The sequence below is a fragment of the Copadichromis virginalis genome, linkage group LG10 (assembly GCF_057382275.1).
Source record: "Copadichromis virginalis isolate Kocher_CV1m ecotype Utaka linkage group LG10, C_Virginalis_male_GT1.1, whole genome shotgun sequence".
Lineage (NCBI taxonomy): Eukaryota > Metazoa > Chordata > Actinopteri > Cichliformes > Cichlidae > Copadichromis > Copadichromis virginalis.
In genome coordinates, this window is record NC_140627.1 from 20,508,931 (window position 1) to 20,528,185 (window position 19,255).

General features: G+C 38.5%; 1 protein-coding gene across 1 annotated transcript; it reads right to left on the minus strand.

The window, feature by feature from the left end:
• Positions 1–2,442: 2,442 nt before the first annotated feature.
• slc13a2 (solute carrier family 13 member 2) lies at positions 2,443–13,826 on the minus strand. Its single transcript, XM_085470551.1, has 12 exons — positions 13,449–13,826; positions 10,879–11,007; positions 9,696–9,832; positions 8,121–8,356; positions 7,871–8,036; positions 7,633–7,755; positions 7,265–7,474; positions 5,971–6,068; positions 5,688–5,803; positions 5,174–5,335; positions 4,952–5,089; positions 2,443–3,726 (listed from the first exon to the last, which is right to left on the minus strand). Exons 1-12 carry the CDS (start codon positions 13,557–13,559, stop codon positions 3,595–3,597), a joined length of 1,758 nt encoding a protein of 585 aa, XP_085326677.1. The 5' UTR covers positions 13,560–13,826; the 3' UTR covers positions 2,443–3,594.
• Between the last annotated feature and the right edge of the window lie 5,429 nt (positions 13,827–19,255).

Genomic DNA, 19,255 nt, shown 5'->3' on the forward strand with positions numbered 1-19,255 from the left:
TCACCTGCCTCTTCTTCTCTCATTCTCTCGCCTCTCTCTCCTGTTGCGACTTCAATCATGAAACTGATCAATGATCAGCTGATCGGCTTTTCTGACGCAAGTTCTATTTCTCTTGTTTGTTTATCGCCCACTTTGCGCCAGAAAAAGGATGTCGCACTAAACAACAGCAGCACGTTTAAGCTTGATCAGCTGTTGTTAGAATTTATTTAATATTAATTTCTAGTATCAGCTGATGTTTGCTGGAGCCACAGCTGTAAAGCTGCTGGTCATGATGTCGGTTTGGATATGTGGTGAGAGGGAAACATGAAGATGAAACCAGGAGATGTCCTTACTGAATCATCAGAGCTGAACAGGTGATGGAGAAACAGGTTTACCTTTTAGGTGACATGAATGAGTTGAAGGGAAGTTATGAACTGTTTCTGAGAGACAAATAACACCAGGATCCTTTTTTAGGTAGCTGACAGCTGGTAACTGTGCAGGGGCGGATCTAGCAAAGTTTTGCCAGGGGGCCAGGTAGGGCATTAACAGGGAGAGGGGGGCAGAAAGAAATACTTTTATTTCTTATTCTCATTTAAAATGTCTAGCTTATAATAAATAATTATCTGAATCTTAAAACCAAAGTTTTTATCTGATGTAAAATGTATAGAAATCATACATATACCAACAAGACAGTATACTTCACTGTCACAACAGCATTTGTTTTCATTCAAAGGCTTTATAGCTTTTCCTATAATACCTGGTGGGCCACTCTCTAGTCAAAATGCCCGGGCCGATTTTTTGTCCCAGTCCAGCCCTGGGCACGACACTCAGTGAATTAAAAATTAATGGCTGGGCCAGCAGTGCACATCACGAATTAGCTTGCATAGTTGTGCCGCTTCTTAATGACGGTATCTTAGATAACAACCCCAACTACCAGATTCAACTTGTAATTGGCTAAAAATAACTTAACCTAATGGTGAGAGGGACGTTGCTAGCTGGCAGTTTTTTCAAGTAATGTTGAAATTTCCACATTCCAACACTTCAAATGCTTCAGGAGCTGTCAGTGCAGCATCAGCACCGCGGAAATACACGGATACATCCGTAGACTCGAGACAGAATGCGTTTTTGGGACTATGGACCAATGTTTTCTTTTCTAATCAAACCAAAAAGCTTTAATGAGCAGCTGGATTTGTCTCACATTAACTGGTTGGACACAGAGGGCATCGAAATGAACTGATTGAACTGAAAAGCTCGACTCTGTGGGGTTCAAAGTTTGCAGACTACGAACGCAGCTGGAATCTATAGCTGTGCGTGTTCATGGTGCTTGTATTTTCACCTGCTGGACATCACTGCCTGACAAGGTTAACAGTCTTTAAAACATTGCAGAGGCCTTATTGATAGTATTTGGCTCTACATATTTGTGTGAGCTGATTTTCTCTCACATGAAGAGTGTCCTCAGGTAGCCGTCTGAATGCTGGACACTTCTAGACCTGTGTCTCTGAGTGGGTGACCAGAGGTCACATTAACATGTGTATCTCTGTATTAACAAAAATGCCATATTGGCCCTGTTTATTTTTCTTATCATTGTTGTGTGGAGACCATAAATAGCATTTGCATTTTCTGTTGTACAGTTCATTTGCTGTTATGGAGTTCTTGTTATGGATAAAAAGTCTTTTTTTGTTTCAAAATAGCTGATAACTATTCGCTGATAGCTGCCAACATCTGCGAAGAAATATAATTCTATAAAGTTGTTCTATATAGTTTGTAACTGTTCATATAGATCATTATTAAATTTATTGCTAATGCAATCATATGGCACATTGACTTCTGAGGAAATTTTAGATGGCACTCGTCATCAGAAATGTTGCTGACCCCTGCATTACAGTATATCTAGCTTCTCTGCTTTTTTTTTTAAGCATGAAAAGCAATGCATTTATTTCATTGGGTGTTTTAGCAGGGTAATAAAAATGGCTTCAGCTCACCAAAAATCTGTTTAACTTCCTACATTTCAGATCAGGGTTGGGTCATTTGTGTTTCCTAGGGAGCACATAAGAAACTGGGACTGTTGTAGAAGGCTGCATAAACAGCTGATATCAGTTCTGCTCACTATTACTTTAGATTTAGGTTATTGGTGTATCCTATCACAACAGTTCCAGTTTCTCATATGACCGCTTGGGAAAATTAAATGCCCAACCTCACTTTAGATAGCCAACACAAAGAAGATGTAACATGTAATAAGTAAGTTGCCGTAAGGTGGATTTTGACATTCTGCTTCTAAATAGGTTTTGCTAAGTTTCCGTTTTACTTTTTTGTCCATAACACATTTGGGGGCTCATCCGGGAGTCTGACCAAAATTTTAACCTGCAGTTTTCTTAGCAAGAAATTAGAGCACTTCCATTATTATTATTATATGAATTGTTATATAAAGTATTATAAATTAAAAAAAAGACTATCACAACCAGAAAAAGGTCACATTGGTATTTATAAATTATAAAATAAGTAAAATTCCTCCTTATGAAAAGAAGTTGTGACAAAAACACATATAAAATTAAATATGACACCCAAAAAAAAAAAGTCCAACAAAATGACCACAGTTAACTGACACCATGAATTAGTTTTCATTTTTGCCTTTCAAAGGTAGCTATGCTGCAGATAATGCATGCATTATCAGTAAATGATACACAGACTGATAAGATAACAAATTCATTGAAAAGTGTATGAGGAAATAACCTGGTTTAAACACTTTCTTTGGTTCTGTCACTGAAATGATGTAAGGAAGTCCTCAAAGAGGGTCTGTATATAATAGTCTGATAGAGCTTAAAGTTTGTTTCAGCTGCAAGTGAAAATCTTTGATTGCTCTTTCTATAACCAAATTTAAACTGTCATTTAATCTTTAACTTATTTGTCTTCAGTGAGAGTGGAAAAACTCTGCTATGACTTTTTTCTTCTTCTTTTTAAAGGGCCTGAAAACATTCTTATGTAGCAACACGTTCTCACTCCCAAAGCGTAACATTTTACGCTAGGTGACAAATCGTCAACATATTACGTTTTTGGCTACCTAAATGACGACCTCGGAAAAAAGAGGAAATATGAGAACCGTCTGGACTCCATCTACACATGTTCGCTCTTTTTCTTCAAATCACTTAGAAACACGCTATTTATAGTCCTGGTTAAGATCAGGAATAAGGTTATGGTTAGGGCTAGGGATAAGGTTAGGTTTAGGGTTGGAATACAGGGCTGGAACGTCTATTACCGCGGGAGCGTCATTGCACTGGATTCCAGCCATAACCCGCCGCGTACCATAAGAACGCCGAAGGTCTCCTTTCGCGTTCCTCAGGAACGCCGCGGGATGTGACAAAACGTCGACATGTTACGCCTCGGGAGTGAGAACGGGCTGTATGTAGCTTTCCTGAGCAGGATACCATGAGTAATGGTATCCTGCAACAACAACAAACTATTGTCTGCTAAAGGTAGAAAAGTTTTATCTCAGACAGTGGATTTCTGAGCTTTTTCCTCATTGGTTTGAAGCAGAAGTTGGAAAATGTGATACTTTGTTCAGTGTCTTCTTGTGTGACTGTAGAATTGGATTTGTTTTTTTACAGGCTGTAAACAAATTCAAGGTTTACTATTTGTAGTGTTGGCCCAATCTGGAAAAGTGTCCAAGTTAAACATGGCTCTTCCCCAGGTGTTGATGGCTAAATTAATGCACAGGATCCCGATGATGTTGAGCATGAAACCAGCTTTCACCTGAAGGAACAAAATGTAATAATCAGATGATGACACAGGATGGCTAAAACTTTAGAATTTTATTAAAAATTCAAAATTATGCTCTGTGAGTTTGCATATTTGTCTGTTGAATAACACAACTAACCAAGATCTTATCTGTATTACCCCACATGGCAAAATTGGTATGGCCCAGATCTGGCCCACACAATGTGCTTACACATGGCCCACATACCGCAAAGAATGACGGCCCTTTGGTGGCCCAGATCTGGTTTGCCAGAGGTGGCCCACACATTGGCCAGAACAAGGCCAGTTGCAGACACACTGGTGGCCCTGTGCTAGCCCATGTGTGGATTACCTCTAGCAAACCAGATCTGGGCCACCAAAGGGCCGTCATTTTTTGTGGTATGTGGGCCATGTATAAGTTGTGTGCAGCCACAGGCCAGTTGCAGACACACTGCTGGCCCTGTGCTGGCCCAGAACAGTTTCAGCTCTGGCACCAGATGTCAGCCTAATGTGTACCTTAATCAAGCCATGTAATAACAACATGTGCCGGAACATAATAGTGCAAAAGTAACTCTGTTCAGACAGTGAATGGACTCAATCTTTGATAGCGCTTTTCTACTCCACTTACTCAAAGTGCTCTACACAACATACCACATTCACCAAATCACACACACTTTCTCTAAACTGAGTGCTTCCTAACTACATTAATACACATTCAAACTTGACATACAGACTGGAGGAAAATAGGAAAATAGGAACATAAACAGTGCCATCATTACCAGACCTGGCCCACATCTGGTTGGCATACACCCTGCCATGACACCGGTCAGCCAGACGTGCCAGGTTGATGCCAGATCCGGGGGCTAGGCCTGTTTTTTATGCTCCTGGGTCACATATACCAAACCACAATCAGGCCAGATATGGCATGGCATCACATAAACAGCGCCATCTACGCCAGGCCTGGCACACATCTGGATAACATACCACTTACTTATGGATGAGCTACAACACATGGAGGTTGATTTAGGTGTCATGATACAGCTCAATAGTCACTGATTTTAAAGAGCAAATTGATGATACTAGCAGCAGATAGCTCTCTTGTAACTTTGAGAAGTGACAAGAAGGACAATTGTATTGCTTTTCCCACTCAAACAAGGCCAATCAAAGACAGTCTTATTAGCTCAAATAAACTAAAATCGCGAAGGCAGCATATCTTTGTATGTCATATGTATGCCAATCTTACCATATCTAGGACTTTGAGGTTTCCAAAAGAAAAGGCAATGGCATTGGGTGGTGTGGCCACAGGTAGCATGAAGGCCAGAGAGGCAGCAATAGTGCAGGGCAGCATCACGTAGAGTGGGTGGAGCTTAATATTTTGGGCCTAAAGGAGCGCAAAACACAACACAGTTAGATTCATGGAGAACATACGTGCGCACACATCTGTCAACATATGAGCTCCATTTACCATTGACGCCAATATGGGCAGGAACAGGGTGGTGGTAGCTGTGTTACTGGAGCACTCGGTGAATGTGGCAATAAGTAGGGAAAGCACCAGTGAGATAGCAAAGGGGGGAATATTCTGAAGAGGTGACAGGTTTTCTCCCAACCACTTGGATAGATTTGATGCCTGTAAAGGTAGCAGGAAAAATACACAAACAAATGTTTAGTATTTGAGAAAAGCTACCACCATGGCTCAGAGGATGTCTGCTATCGGTCTACCAATTTGGCCTTGACTGAAATCTCTCGTCTACTAGATGGAATTGTCATTAATTTTTGTGCAAATGATAAGCATATTAACAAAACCTCCAAAATTCAATCACCAAAAACAAACAAGATACCAGTATTTATTTTCTGATTCAAGCATTTAAGTATCCAGTAATCACCAAGACTAGCATTTAACTGCCAAAATTCTTTTTAGATATTCTGTAAGGGAGAATGACATAATAAAAGGTGAAGACATGGAGTCCAAGGGTGTTTACCTCACTGCCAGCAGCAAGAGCAAAACCTCCTCCCAACAGCAGCACTATATTCCAGGGCATTCGTTCATGAACCACATTCCAGGTCAACAGAGCCGGTGGAGCCTTTATCCTCTTACCTGTGGGACACAGATGAAGTTTAAACATCAACAAGTAATTAGTTTGAAAGTGCAACATCAAGCCTGCCAAGCAATCTTCACCCAGTGCTCTAGTAAGCCCAAACTGAGGTCACATGAACATTTTTAGAAGCAGGTTAAAACACCAAGGTTAAAAATGAATACTTCACCTTCATTTGTGTATCCGTAATTGCCAAACGGCAGCTGAGAGGGGATGACGAAGAAGAGCGATGACATTAGGATGGCAACCGTTCCGTCTGTCACAAACCTGACAGACACGAGAGAACATGATTATATATGCTGCCTTTTAAAAATGATGAAGAGAAAAATGTGTAACATCATATTTACTGTCAACTGTGGGGCAAAACAATGTAACTGTATTTGACATACATTTATGTTGCCATTTTTTTCAGTCTGACCAATTTTTCTCTTTTATAAAAAACTAACAAAAAGAAAAAAGAAAGTTTAATAAAAAAAGAAAGAAAGAAAATGAGGACTTTAGCTACAACTTTGTTGCGCTTGTGAACATTTCCTGCAGAAATATTACTCCAGTTCAGAAGTGCTCAAATTGCGGATACTCAGACGGGCACTTCAGCTTTTCATGTAGACTTTACAGCAGAAATAAATAATGAATGCTTAAAATGTTTGTCTGGTACAAAAAGAACTGTACTGGCATTTGTTTTTCCTTCATAACGCACCTGTTTAAACTGAGGCTAACGTGTGAGCATCTCACCTGCGTTTCTGTTGCTTTTGGATCATTTAATGTAAATCTAATAAAATATATGACTGTTCATTCTGTGCTCCAGTTTTAGTGATTGACATTCCACCATCACAAATTATTTGTTAACTTTATGTGATGTAAGCATTTGTTTTATGAATACAAACTAGGGGATGTTGTATAAGAATGGGTCAGAGCCAATCACCCAGACCCTCTGAGCAGGATTAAAGCAGCATCCAGGTATTTATCTGTCAGCTCATGTTTGCTACCTTGGTTAACAATGCTGAATTGGCTCAATGTCCAATCACTTTATAGATCTTAATGCAGAGAGATCAGGTCACTTTTTATATTTTATAGCAAAAGTGTTAGCTGCAGAATCACAAACAAAGCTGTGATGTCAAAACATCACAGCTTGAAAATTATTGAAAATTATTTTGTTATTTTATTAATATTATTATTTTATTTTATTTGTGTCTCAGTAGACTTCAGTGCATTCAGCACAAAAGGTGCCAGAAGACTTTGTGTGACTTTGCTTGTAAAATATGTTGACTCATCCTGCCTCAGAGGCATTAATGCAGGACTTTATAAACCACTGGGTGATACCACAAGTGCTGCATACATTTTAATGCACAGGAAAGCATGTGTTGAATTGATCATTTCATGGCCAGCTGTTTGGTCTTTTTGTTGGTAATATGTGGCGCTTCACTTCATTTATATCTAAAGGTCATGCTTAAAAAAGAACTCACGCAGCGTCCTCATTGAACAGCACTGTGGCCCAGCCAGGCATGAAGCCCGGCTCTCTGGTAAACCACAGAAGCACGAGCAAGATAAAGAGGACGAGTACCGCCACCTCTGCAAACTTGATACGTCCCAGCTTCTTGTACTCCACTTTCATCACTGTGTATGCCGCTCTGTCGCTTTCACTTTTCTCACCACAGCCAAATGACTTCTTCAAACTGAGGAGAGCAACAAAAAGATATAGCATATCTCTGCAGATGCTAAAAAAAAAGTCAGTTTTACTTACAGCGTAGATTAATTTATTTTGTGCTGTTTGAGCAGCTTTTCTGAGGATAGTTTAAAATACCTGGGTTTGTTTCTGGCTGATTATACTTACTTGAAGCCCAGGAACATAAAATGAAGCCAGAACCAGGCGAGCACCAGCATGAGCACCATGCTGGGAAAACAAAAGCCAAACCAGCTGGCAAAGTTGATCACGTCAGTATTGTTAGGGAAGATCCTTCACAGAAAGAAAAACAAAGGGATGTGAAGAGAAGATACAAGTGGTTCAATGAGCAGTGACACACCTTGAAGATCATTTCTGTTTGTGTGTTGAATTGGGTTTTTTGCCTTACTCGTCCATTTGGCCCTTGAGGATGAGATTAGGCGTGGTCCCTGTGAGCGTGGCCGTGCCTCCAATGCTGGCAGAGTAACACACACTAAGACTCATCCCTTTGGTCAGAAGGTCATACTTCGCTTCTATGGCTTTTTCTCTGAACTCTCGCTGTGTGTCATGTACATCTGGATCAAAACACAATAAGACAGAGATGTTATTGGAAGGGTTTCTTCTAGAAGCCCATATGTGTATGTAGCATTTTTACTTACACACAGGATCCTGTGTGTCTCTTTCGTGTATCGTCTCCAGCTTGGTTTGAACTTCCAGCTCAAATGCGTGGTTGTCCGCATCTTGGGTCTGGAGATCACGCTCATTTGCCTGGGTCTCTGTATCTTTCAGCTGCTGTAGCACAGCGTGTGCGATGGGTAGCATCATGGCTGTGGTGGCTGTGTTGCTGATCCACATGGACAGGAATGCCGAGACGCTCATGAAGCCAATCATTAACCTGCGTGAGAGGGAATGGTGATGATGATAACGAGGAGGCATGAGTGAAAAATCCTCAACATCCTCACTAGTGCTCTGGGTGCATTGTTTTTTAAATGTTGCTGTACTGGGCAGCTCCTTGAACTCCTGGAGCAGTTTGCAATACCACCCTGTCAAAATTCAAGAACCATGCAAGTAAAGACATAGCTACGTCTACAAACGATAGATGTTTCTGAATGAAAACAGAGAGCAGTTATTTGTTGCCATCTTTATTGATATTGATTGTTTATTAATTTTATTCAATTTAATCTTTTATTCCTTTTCCTTTAGAGGCGACCACACCTGGCTTAAATTAGATGGCATTAGTGTTTGTGCTTGTTTGTCATCCTTATTAAACTCACAGGTAAAGTTTCTCATTATGGGAAACATCAAATGAATATTTTTTTGCAATTTATTCAAACAAAACAATGGTGATGCAAAGAATCTATCCGGTCTGACGTCACTAGCCGTGTCTGGGCCTAAACTCCGCTGCAGGTCCATATATCAAACGAGCATTACTGAGAGTTGAAAAACTGTCTAAAGTCTTTCATCTTTAATGAAATGATCAGCGTTCTGCTCTACCAGGTGTAACAATTGAGTTTAACATCCAGGCATCCATGAAAACGGAATTTATGACATTTAACGGAGTTAGAAGTTAGCAGGAAGTTAGCTCGATAGCTTCTATCTAAATACAATATAGCATGTCCTGACTGCGGGGTTTTGGAAACAAATTAAAACGTACAGCTCTGTTATCACTTCCAGCATAAATGAAGACAGAAAACTAAACAGCAGTGACGTTTGTAGGGTTACTGAAGTTTGGCTAGCTGGTATATAATGATGTGCTACGTGACCGCTAGCGACACAGCTATGTTAGCATAGCAAGCTAACTTTTTTCTCACTCGATAAAAGTTAACGTGAGTGTTCTGGGTGGTCAGGAACAAATGTAATCGCATGGCAGGATGCTGTAAAAGGACCAAACTTCAGCCAGGAGAACAACTGAGATAATCCATCCACAATACGAGGTTAGTCATTCATATACTGCTGCATGGGCTGGACTGTAGTTACATCCTAAGGTTTTAAAAACTGAGCTTAAATAAATGATTAGCAGTAATAAAAGCCGAGGGAGGTAAACAGTGATCACTGACTGTTTTAGGAGCTTTTTGAGATTAAATAGAAGAAAATACAAAACATTAAACATGTTAACAACACAAAAGCCATATTAAACGCAGACTACTTTAGGCCCGGAAGTAGGATCCGTCACGTCATCACTTAACAACCGGATTCTGAAAGACTTGTAGACTTGTATGTCAAGGCTCTCTTACAGCGATGGACGAACACCAACCAGCAGCAAAACCCGGAGAGCGATTCGTTTATGGAGGTTCCAGTGTTCGACCGCGATGGCCACCAGCAGACCTCCGATGAACAGCATGTTCGAGTCTTTCAGATACTCAATACTGACCTGAAACAGATCACACAGTCGCTAACATTAGCACATGGATCAAAGGTAACCTGTGGACCTACATGTATCATCAAATATGCTTTATGAGCAATAAACGCAAAAAAACGGGATCAGTGTTACCATGCCAGTAGAAGTATGGCGTAAAAGAAGTGACTGGGGGTCACATCACACTTTCAATAACTGTTGTCCTTTTTAACTTCTATTTTCCACACTAAACTAACTGAAGAGTTTCTTCCCTTGACACTCCTATTTGCTTTCTCATGCGACACACAGTGTTGTATCAACACTTTTTAATTCAAGTTCCTCATAAATGGTCTTTCTGTTCTCAGTGCAATTAAAAAATATATATCCTAAATTATATTTAAAATCTCTGATTTTCATTTTATATTCATAAGCAGGAGCAAAATTTTCTTACGTGTGTCAATAACTCAGATTTTTATATAGAATCATTTTAAAAATAAAGACAGTTTTATGTATAAGATACAATATAATAAGATAATAAAATAAATAATAAAAGGTTATGTGGTCCTGAGCAGGTTCGAAAATGATTTAAATAGAAACTCAGAAAAACAACAACACACAACATTTTACACAGTGTCATTACTAATTAACCAAAACTAAAAACAGAAGCAGTGAGTGAAGTGAAGTACACAATGCCATGAATCAATTTTAACAGTAATAACTTGACGTAATCCTTTTCTGCACAGCTTTATTGGTTTCTCACATAGTTCTGGGGGATTTGGGCCCAGCTCTGTTCAGAAATGGCCTTTCCAAACACTGACGAGCAGCAACAATTGCTTCTCTAAAATCATTGCTCCTTGGCATTGTGTTAACAAACACATCAATGCGCCAGACCAACAAACTGGCAAATCTTCTACTTTTTTAGAGGTGCTGATAATCCGTTAATCAAGTTCATTTTATTAGCAGCACCTGGCTGCCACTTACGCTATTATTTCCTGTTGAAGCAGTGAACGTTTTACATTATTGCTGTGTTGTGTTATTAAAATATACTTATGAAGCACAGAAGTGGAAAAAAATAACCCTACATCTCCACCCTTCATGATGCCCATCATAGGAAAGAGGATGACTGGCAGTAAGGCAGTCACAGCCAGAGGCATGCACTCTGTGCACCAGTACAGAGCCATGAGGATGATCGCGTAGCCACATCTGGCTTCCTGTAAACACAGACACATAAATATAACATCACAATCACTAACATGTGATTTGATTACATTTTGTGCAGACGCACACAGAAGCAGAGACCAACCCACAGTTTGCAGCAAAGTGCATACATGGAATTTTCCTTTCGCTTATCTTTTCTTTTTAAAAGGCACCAAGTCTCTATACATGCAGATAGCAGCAACCCTTGATCATAAAACAAACAGTTTGTCGTGTTCACATCTCACAAGATAAGTTTTTATGATCCTCAATAAAAGTTATAAAATCTCTTTAAGCTCCCGACACAAAACATTCCACTGCAGACAAGACACTGATAAAGCTTAAGTTTCAAAAAGATTTCCTAAAACATTATAATAAAACGTACAAAATAATATTTGTGTTATTATCTACTTTACAGTTATATTTTAGACAGCTACACCGTTCTCTTGCAGCTTTTGTGTAATGGAATGCATCGTATATTATAGAAATATTTTTTACTACAAGTCTGTGTATTTAAGCATTAAATCTCATGTCTACATATTAAATAGAGAGCTCAGGATAATTACAGGTAACACAGGCTCTAATTTATTAACAGTAATAGGGGTCATATTGGGTAGTGTAGTTTGAGCCCACCATCTTTATGTGTCTTTAATTGCACTGTAAAGCACAAAGGTTCAGCTGAGCACCACAAAGCCCGCTTTGTTTCTTATCCTTCATACATTAACAGACCACTTCAGCACTTTCAGCAAAAAATGAAGATGATAAAATCAATTTGGTGGTGAATTCAGTTGCAATATGTCAACACATAAGAGATTACATGGCTTGCAGGGATTTTGAGGTGACTGTGTTTAGTAATCATATTAAAAAACTGGCCCTGGATGTCTACGGTATCTTTCGATTAAATCAAGTCTTCCAAAGTGAGAGACGTGGTGACTGAGTTAAGTGCACTCAAAAAATAACCTGCAGACATGTAATGTCACAGCAGCTTATGTTTGTGTCATGATCTTGGGTCTTTTGACCCGGCGTTTTGAGTTTTAGCCTATTTTGATGTTTTTGATTTATGTTTAAGTCCTTTAGGTTTTCTAAGTTCATTTCTACAATGCCTAAGTTGCTGTTATAGTTCATTGTTTTTTATATTCCCCTTGCTTCTTCTACCCCTGTGTTTAAGTTTCCCTCGCCCTTTATGCGTTTCATGTCTGTGTGTCTTATGTTGTCACGTTCGTGTTTTCATGTCTGGGTTCCATACTTTTTTCTGTTTTACTGTGAGAGTCCCTGTCCTGTATGCAGAGTGTCTATTTTGGCTTCTCCCTTCCCCCTCATCAGGTCTGATTTGTCCACCAGTTCCCCATCCTCTCATTATCTTTTTGTGTACTTAAGTCCTTTGTCCTCCTTTGTTCAGGGTCAGGTCGTCTGTTGTCTTTTGCGCCATCTCTCAATGTTCCAGGTATCTTTGTATCCATGCCAAGTTTCATTTTTAGGGTTTTTTATGTTTATTTTTAGTTTCCCCAGTTTAGGTCATTGTTTATTCTCATCTTTGTTTGCCTTATGCATTACTTTAGATTTCTCCATCAGCCATGTTAAATGGTTCACTTTTTGTTAATTCAAGTTTTGTTCCACGTTCCTTTGTGTCTGTATTTGGGTCCAGTTTTGTTATAGAAATAAAAATGCAGTCTATTAAAGAAAATCATCAAAACTATATAAGAATATCATCTATGCTTCTCTCCAGACGGCCTGCGTCCTCACATGGGGACATTAAATTTTGGCTTTTTTGCATCTTAAACTTCATTCTGTTCAACAAAGTGTTTCTTACTTTGCTATACAATGTGTTTATTGTGTTGTCCTATAGAAGAAAACTGGTACCACATGAGGCTGTTACAACATTGTAATAACTTCCTCTTCAACGATTTTAAGATTTATCAGGGCCCGAGGTCAGGGAGATTAAAAATGAACCCCAAATAAGAGCCTGGGTATCAGGAGGATAATTGACCAATGTTGTAGTGTGAGTATTTGTTTATTTTTTAGAAATAACCATCATTAGTCCACATGTTTTCAGCAGATTCAATAACTGCAACAAGAGAGACATGTTAATAAGTGTGAATAAAACACCTGACTTTAAAAGCTTTTTAGCCCTTGAATTCGAACAACATTCAAACACCATTTATGTTATCCACTACAGACAGACGGACAAGCCTAGCCTGTTTAACTGTGATTGACTGCACTTCAAGTAAATTCACTCAGGTGAGAGTGTATAGTTTTAAAGGTGGGCATCAGCGTAGGTCAGTGATCCAACACTTAAATCATAGATTTAAAAATAATTACAAGATCTGTTCTTTAAGAACAAGTGTCAGATTAACTGAACGGGTTATAGCCAAACTTCTCAAATTGCACGTGTACAGATTAGTCTGGTCAGTGAATATAAATCTTTAGCTGTTTTTTTTTTTTAAACAAATACACTCACCGATGAAGGATAGACGAGAGGCAGAGGAAGGAATACAAGCGGCGTGACGAATATGATGATATAGTTCCTGTGGTGCCACAGAAGATGCAGCACTCTCTCCCAGTTATACATGATGCTCTCAAAAAATGAACTAACAACTGAAATAAACTCTTTCTAAGTGTTGCAGGTAGGTCAACGCTAACACAAACACTAGTCAGTATGAAGAAGAGGCACAGGGCAGCTGTGGAGCTGAAAACTGAGCTCAGGTGGGTTAACAGTAGAGGTCTGCTCCACAGAAAGTCACTGTGGTAAAGAGAATAAAGTCAGTGCAATTTTCTGTCTATATCTCTGGTAGCATATCAAACATTAACTCATAGAGATCAACATCCTTGACAGAGAAGCAGCTGACACTGTTGGGAAAGAGCAAAAAGTAGCTGTAAAAGCAGAATAATGGGGAGGGACTGGAGACGGACAGCCAAACAATAGAGAGACTTTATCATGTGAAGGAGTGCAGTTCCAGTAACTTAACCAAAGGTCAATATCTGTGTAAGTTTCACCTGAGATGAATTTCTGAATGATTCAAATTTTTAATAACTGATTCATTAAACAAAGAAGGGAGTTGATGTCAGTTGATGTCAAACAGCACAGCGAGAGATGAGGTGTTTTAACCTAAAATGCACCGATTTTGACAAAAAAACAATCATAGCCTCGCTACAGCCATAATTAGGTTATATGAACATTATTTTATCTCCTGTCTGACTGTTGTTACTGCGTCAGATGTTATTTCTCATTGCTGCATAGCTCATTGTAAGACTAGAAAAGTATTCTAAAGTATGATTTCATACAGTCAGCAGGTTGCATGTGTCAGAATAGGATAGGAGGAACCCATACTCCTGCATCTGCCCTGTAACAAAGAACAACTTGAAAAAAAAACCTCAACGTCTTAAAACAATGAAATCATTCAGTGGATTAAAAGCTTGTGACTGTTGCTGCTGACTTTGCAAAAGTTCTGGCAACCAGGATTTTCTCGTTCAATTGCGACATTGCGATGAGATGTCAACAGCTGTCTAGTTTCTTCCACTTTTTACACTTTTTTTAATGTAATTGTTTTGTTTTGTTTTTTAAAGGCAAAACGCTGGGAAGTTTGTTGTTTAAGAATAGCATTTAAATTGTAAACCATGTTATCTTAAAATGGCAACCACAACTTTGCCTTTAAACACAAACACTTCCATCTGGGACATTTAACAAACAGTGGCTGGTGATTTTCAAGGAATCCCAGTGAATCTTTGTAAAGACTTTATCACAAAAGTTCTTTGTCTTAAATGAAGATAAATACCTCCCATGACTCAAAAACACCATCAATATACACAGCAACTCAGATTAGAAGCTTATATTAGTCTAAAAACCAGTGATCATATCATGCGATTAATACTCATATATCACTCACATATCAGTCTTACACAGCACACTGGCATCACTGCAAACTCCCGGTTGTTTTATAAATTACTTATTACTGCAGTTCATATAGGAAGTTCATAAGAGATTGAGGCATAAAACGTCTGTTAAAGACGAACACTTCTATTGATCATAGATGATCATGTTGGTCTAATCTGACTAAATGTTACTGAGGAACGTTCTGGTATTAAACATGATGAAAACAAAAAAAGGGCAAATGTAGTAATTAAAACAAGAAAAAGCAGCCAAAGCAAAAACACTGGGTGACCTTTCTATGTTCATGTACAGCTTAGGAGTTTTAATAATAAAGGCAGTTAATCATTAAAGCAATAGACATAATATAGCATCCACACAGATTAGTGTTTTTTATTTATTGGGTTTACTGAATGATTTATGAAGGGAGTTTGGTTAGAAAGCACACGTACAGATAATCATTGTTTGTGTTTTCCAAATCCTGTATGCAAGAATTTCAGGCTTCTTGAAATTAAAATAGTAATGAAAGGTTCTGCATCCAACTAAGTTTAATCTAACAAAATAACAATCCAAATGTTAGAATTTTAGATTTCCATAATCATTATACATCCTCTGACACCTTTATCAGGTTTGCCGCCTTCAGAACTGCCTTAATTATTTATGACATGGATTCATGTTGGAAATATTCCTCAGATTTTTGGTTCAGACTGACATGATCACATGGTTTCTGCTGCTTTGTTTGCTGCACATCCATGAAATTACTATCTTGCTCCACCACATGTCAAAGGAGCTCTATTGGATTGAGATCTGGTAACTGTGGAACTATGTGAGTAGAGAGAACTCATTGGCAGGTAATAATAATAATAATAATGACAAGAAGAGAAGGGGAAATAAAGGGCGGTTGGGTTGCTGGGGGGTGCTAGGGTGGGATGAGTCAGAGTGATCTTCATTATGAATACTATGGTGTTTCAGTAAGGGAGGGGTAATTAATGCCCATCCACATGACCACACAACATGTTCTTGCATTTTCACCCAAAGAACTACTTCTTGCTGAATAGTTTCTCTCTCTCTCTCTGAGCCTAAGAGATGATTGTGTGAGGAAAATCCCAGGATATCATCAGGTTCTGAAATACTCATGCCAGTCCATTTAGCACCAACAACCATGAGATGTTGAAAGTTTCTTAAATCATCTTTTCTTCCCCTGTTCCGCTGCTCAGTTTGAACTTCTGCAGGGCATCATGACCCCATCTACACCCATCTACATGCCTAAATGCACTGAGTTGGTCCCATGTGATTAGCTAATAGATATTTGAGTTAATGAGTGAGTCGCTTTGCTGCTGTTTTTTTTTTTTTTTTTTTTACTGCCTGAAATTAAAGAACAAGACTGAGCTGAACATTGCGTCTGTACTGTTTTTATGACTGTTCTGTAATGAAAAGCTCAAAGGTTTTAAAGAGCCAACCTCTTTTTTCCAATAATGAACAGAAGAGCTGACTTGTACATGAACCGGATTAATATTTGACACCAAAAGAGACCAACTGATAAAAACTGTGTATGGATTTAGATGTTCTGTCACTCTCACAAAATCCTTATTTGTTGGTCACACTTTTTGATGAATCATTACTCATTAAAGGTGCAATTTGAGAGAAAACCCACTGTAAAGACCTCTAAACAATCAGCACCCAGCTTTATGGATGAAGTGCCTCCAATTGTAATAAGGCTGTTCTGCCAGTACAATTTAGTCATACTGATAAGATAACAACATGCATCCTGAAAACAGTGCAAATGTTGAATATAACTTACATAACAAACTAATATTTACTATTAGTGCTATAAAAATCACACTTTTATTCTATCAAGATTACCTTGGAAACGCCATTGCACTGCATTTTGATGATATAGTGCCAGTACAATAATAATCAAGTCATATAATGTTAATTTGTTTTTCTGCACAGACCAGAGAACATTTCTACACCTGCTCTCATTACAGTCATGGTTTAAACATCACTAAAAGAAGAATCTGGACCATTATTTTAAGAGGGCAGCATCCACTTACATTTAAGGAGGGCTATATAAATATGATCTGTTTTATGTTTGATCAGTGTAGAACTCACAATTCAATATTGTTGTGACTGAGTGCTTTTTAAGGGGACTTTGCATCCTGTATATAAACACCATTCCCATCTTTTGGCATATTAGCAACAATAGGAGCGTACAGAGGTACCTTCCACTTTAAGCTCCCGTGAAACAACTCTGTGCATTTACTTGTTTAGTTATTTTTGAAACATTATCTTTTATATCAATGTCACAACTAAAGTTATTACCTTGAGTTTCATTGTTTTATTTGTCCTGCTGTTAATTTCAGGGGTTCTGCCAGATGTGTGCATTTCAGTAGATTATACTTTTACAACAATCAGCCAGAAAATTCAGGATGATGCTTCTGAGTCTTTAACATACTGCATGCTGTCCTTACTTCTGTCTCTACTGGCACTTGACAAGTTTGAATAAATAATAAATAGTAAATGGTCATCGAGGCAGACAAAAGCATTTTTTATAGTGACAGCATGCAGGGTTTAGCAATAAGTCAAATTTGTCAAAAAGGAAGTTCTGTGTCTCCGCAGGAGCCCATTTTAGGTCCAATCTTCTTCTTCTTCATATAATTATTCTCCTTATAGTCTCTGTTATGTTTAAAATTTTATGCTGATCACACACAGATATATCGGCCTCGTAGATCATCTGACCCTCCGCGGTACACTGAGCTCTCTGAATGGCTGCCTTTGCAAAGTGTTTTTCATGCTTTTATTTCCTCACACCGAGATTACTGCAATAGGCTGTTTATTTGCCTGAGCCAAATAAATCTATTGAATGACTGCAGACTGCCAGGATTTTAACTAGACCAAAGAGATGGCATCGTATCACTCCTGTTTAGGCATGTTTACATGTTCTCCCAGAATGTTTTTTAATTGATTTTAAGAGTTCACCTCTTATTAGAATGTGCAGCACGTACCTTTAAATCCGCAGGCAGAGGTCTTTTATTTGTTCTAGGCGTCCAGCTAAAACCTAAAGAGGACAGAGCATTTGCAACAAGGTGCCTGAGGAAATCAGATCTGTTGCAGTCAGCCACTTCCTTTAAGTCGTGTCTTAAAGCGTCCTTTTTTTTAAAGGCTTTCAATGATTTTAAGTTTTACATTTACTTACAGTTACTTTTTTAGTCCCTACATTTGTTACTTTTGCTTTTTTTATTTTTAAGTCTGCACTATGTGTCTTATTTTACCTTCCTTCTAAATTCCTAAACCTAGATTTTTTTGTCATGATAAACTCCGGGAAGTTGTTTTCTGTCAGACTGGCTGCAGGCTTTTCAATCAGGCTCATGGAGTTGCACTACATCAGAGGAAGTAGAAAAGTCAGCAAGCAGTCCAACACTTTGCTGCTAGATCCCGAAATAGATCTTTGTGGATTAGGTTCGGCACACTTTCTGTGGTTTTTCGGATTTGCTTAGTGATCTTGTTAATTGGACTCAAGAGCAACATAAGAACTGCCAGTGATAAAAGCTGCACTGATAATCAAAGTCCACACATGGACTGTTTTTGCTGCACTGCATGAAGGATGAGTACATTCCTAAATGCCGTGGATTTCCTTATTGTTTGGGCAGTTTAAATATTGACCTAAATTACCAACTTTCTTCAGCTGCGACTTTGTTCGTTTTAAACCTTAAAGAAAAAACTATTTTTTAAAACTCCTTTCAAATCCTTTAATGTTTAACAAATACCCGGAAACTTCAAGGCTAGCGATAAGGAAGCATTAATATTGCTCTAATCTGTCTGCAAGCTGACTGACTTGTTCCGTGGTGTTGAATTTAGTCATCAACTCCCATCTTTTGGTCATAATCCAAACTGGAAAGGAGGGAATCCACAGGTTTCACCTGCATTTTTTCTTCTTCCCAGGGCTTAATTGGGGAGAAAAAGTCATTGTCTGTGTTTAAGGATCAATAGAGAAAAAAGACAGGCCTAATGTTACAATGTTTGAGCTTAGATATTATCCTAAATTTGCCCGGAAATTAAAAATACAGTGCACACACTTACTTTATGACTCAAGAGACACCTTCAGTTTTTAGTTGAGTTTGTAATTCTGTGTTTTAACCATTTTCATATTGAGAAGCATCCAGATAAACCTATGATTAATAACATTTTCATAAAGTAAATTAAAGTTATTATAAAATTATACTGGGTGATAGGTTTACTAAATAACATCAAATTAAAGCCATAAAGTGTTCATGTTTCTGGTCTGTAGCATGTTTCTAGGACAGATGGGACAGAGATTAGCTTAATGATTATCAGAGTATTGACCAGTCAGGACAGCAGAAGCCTGGGGGGTCAACAGCCTCTGAAAAATATCTATTGAT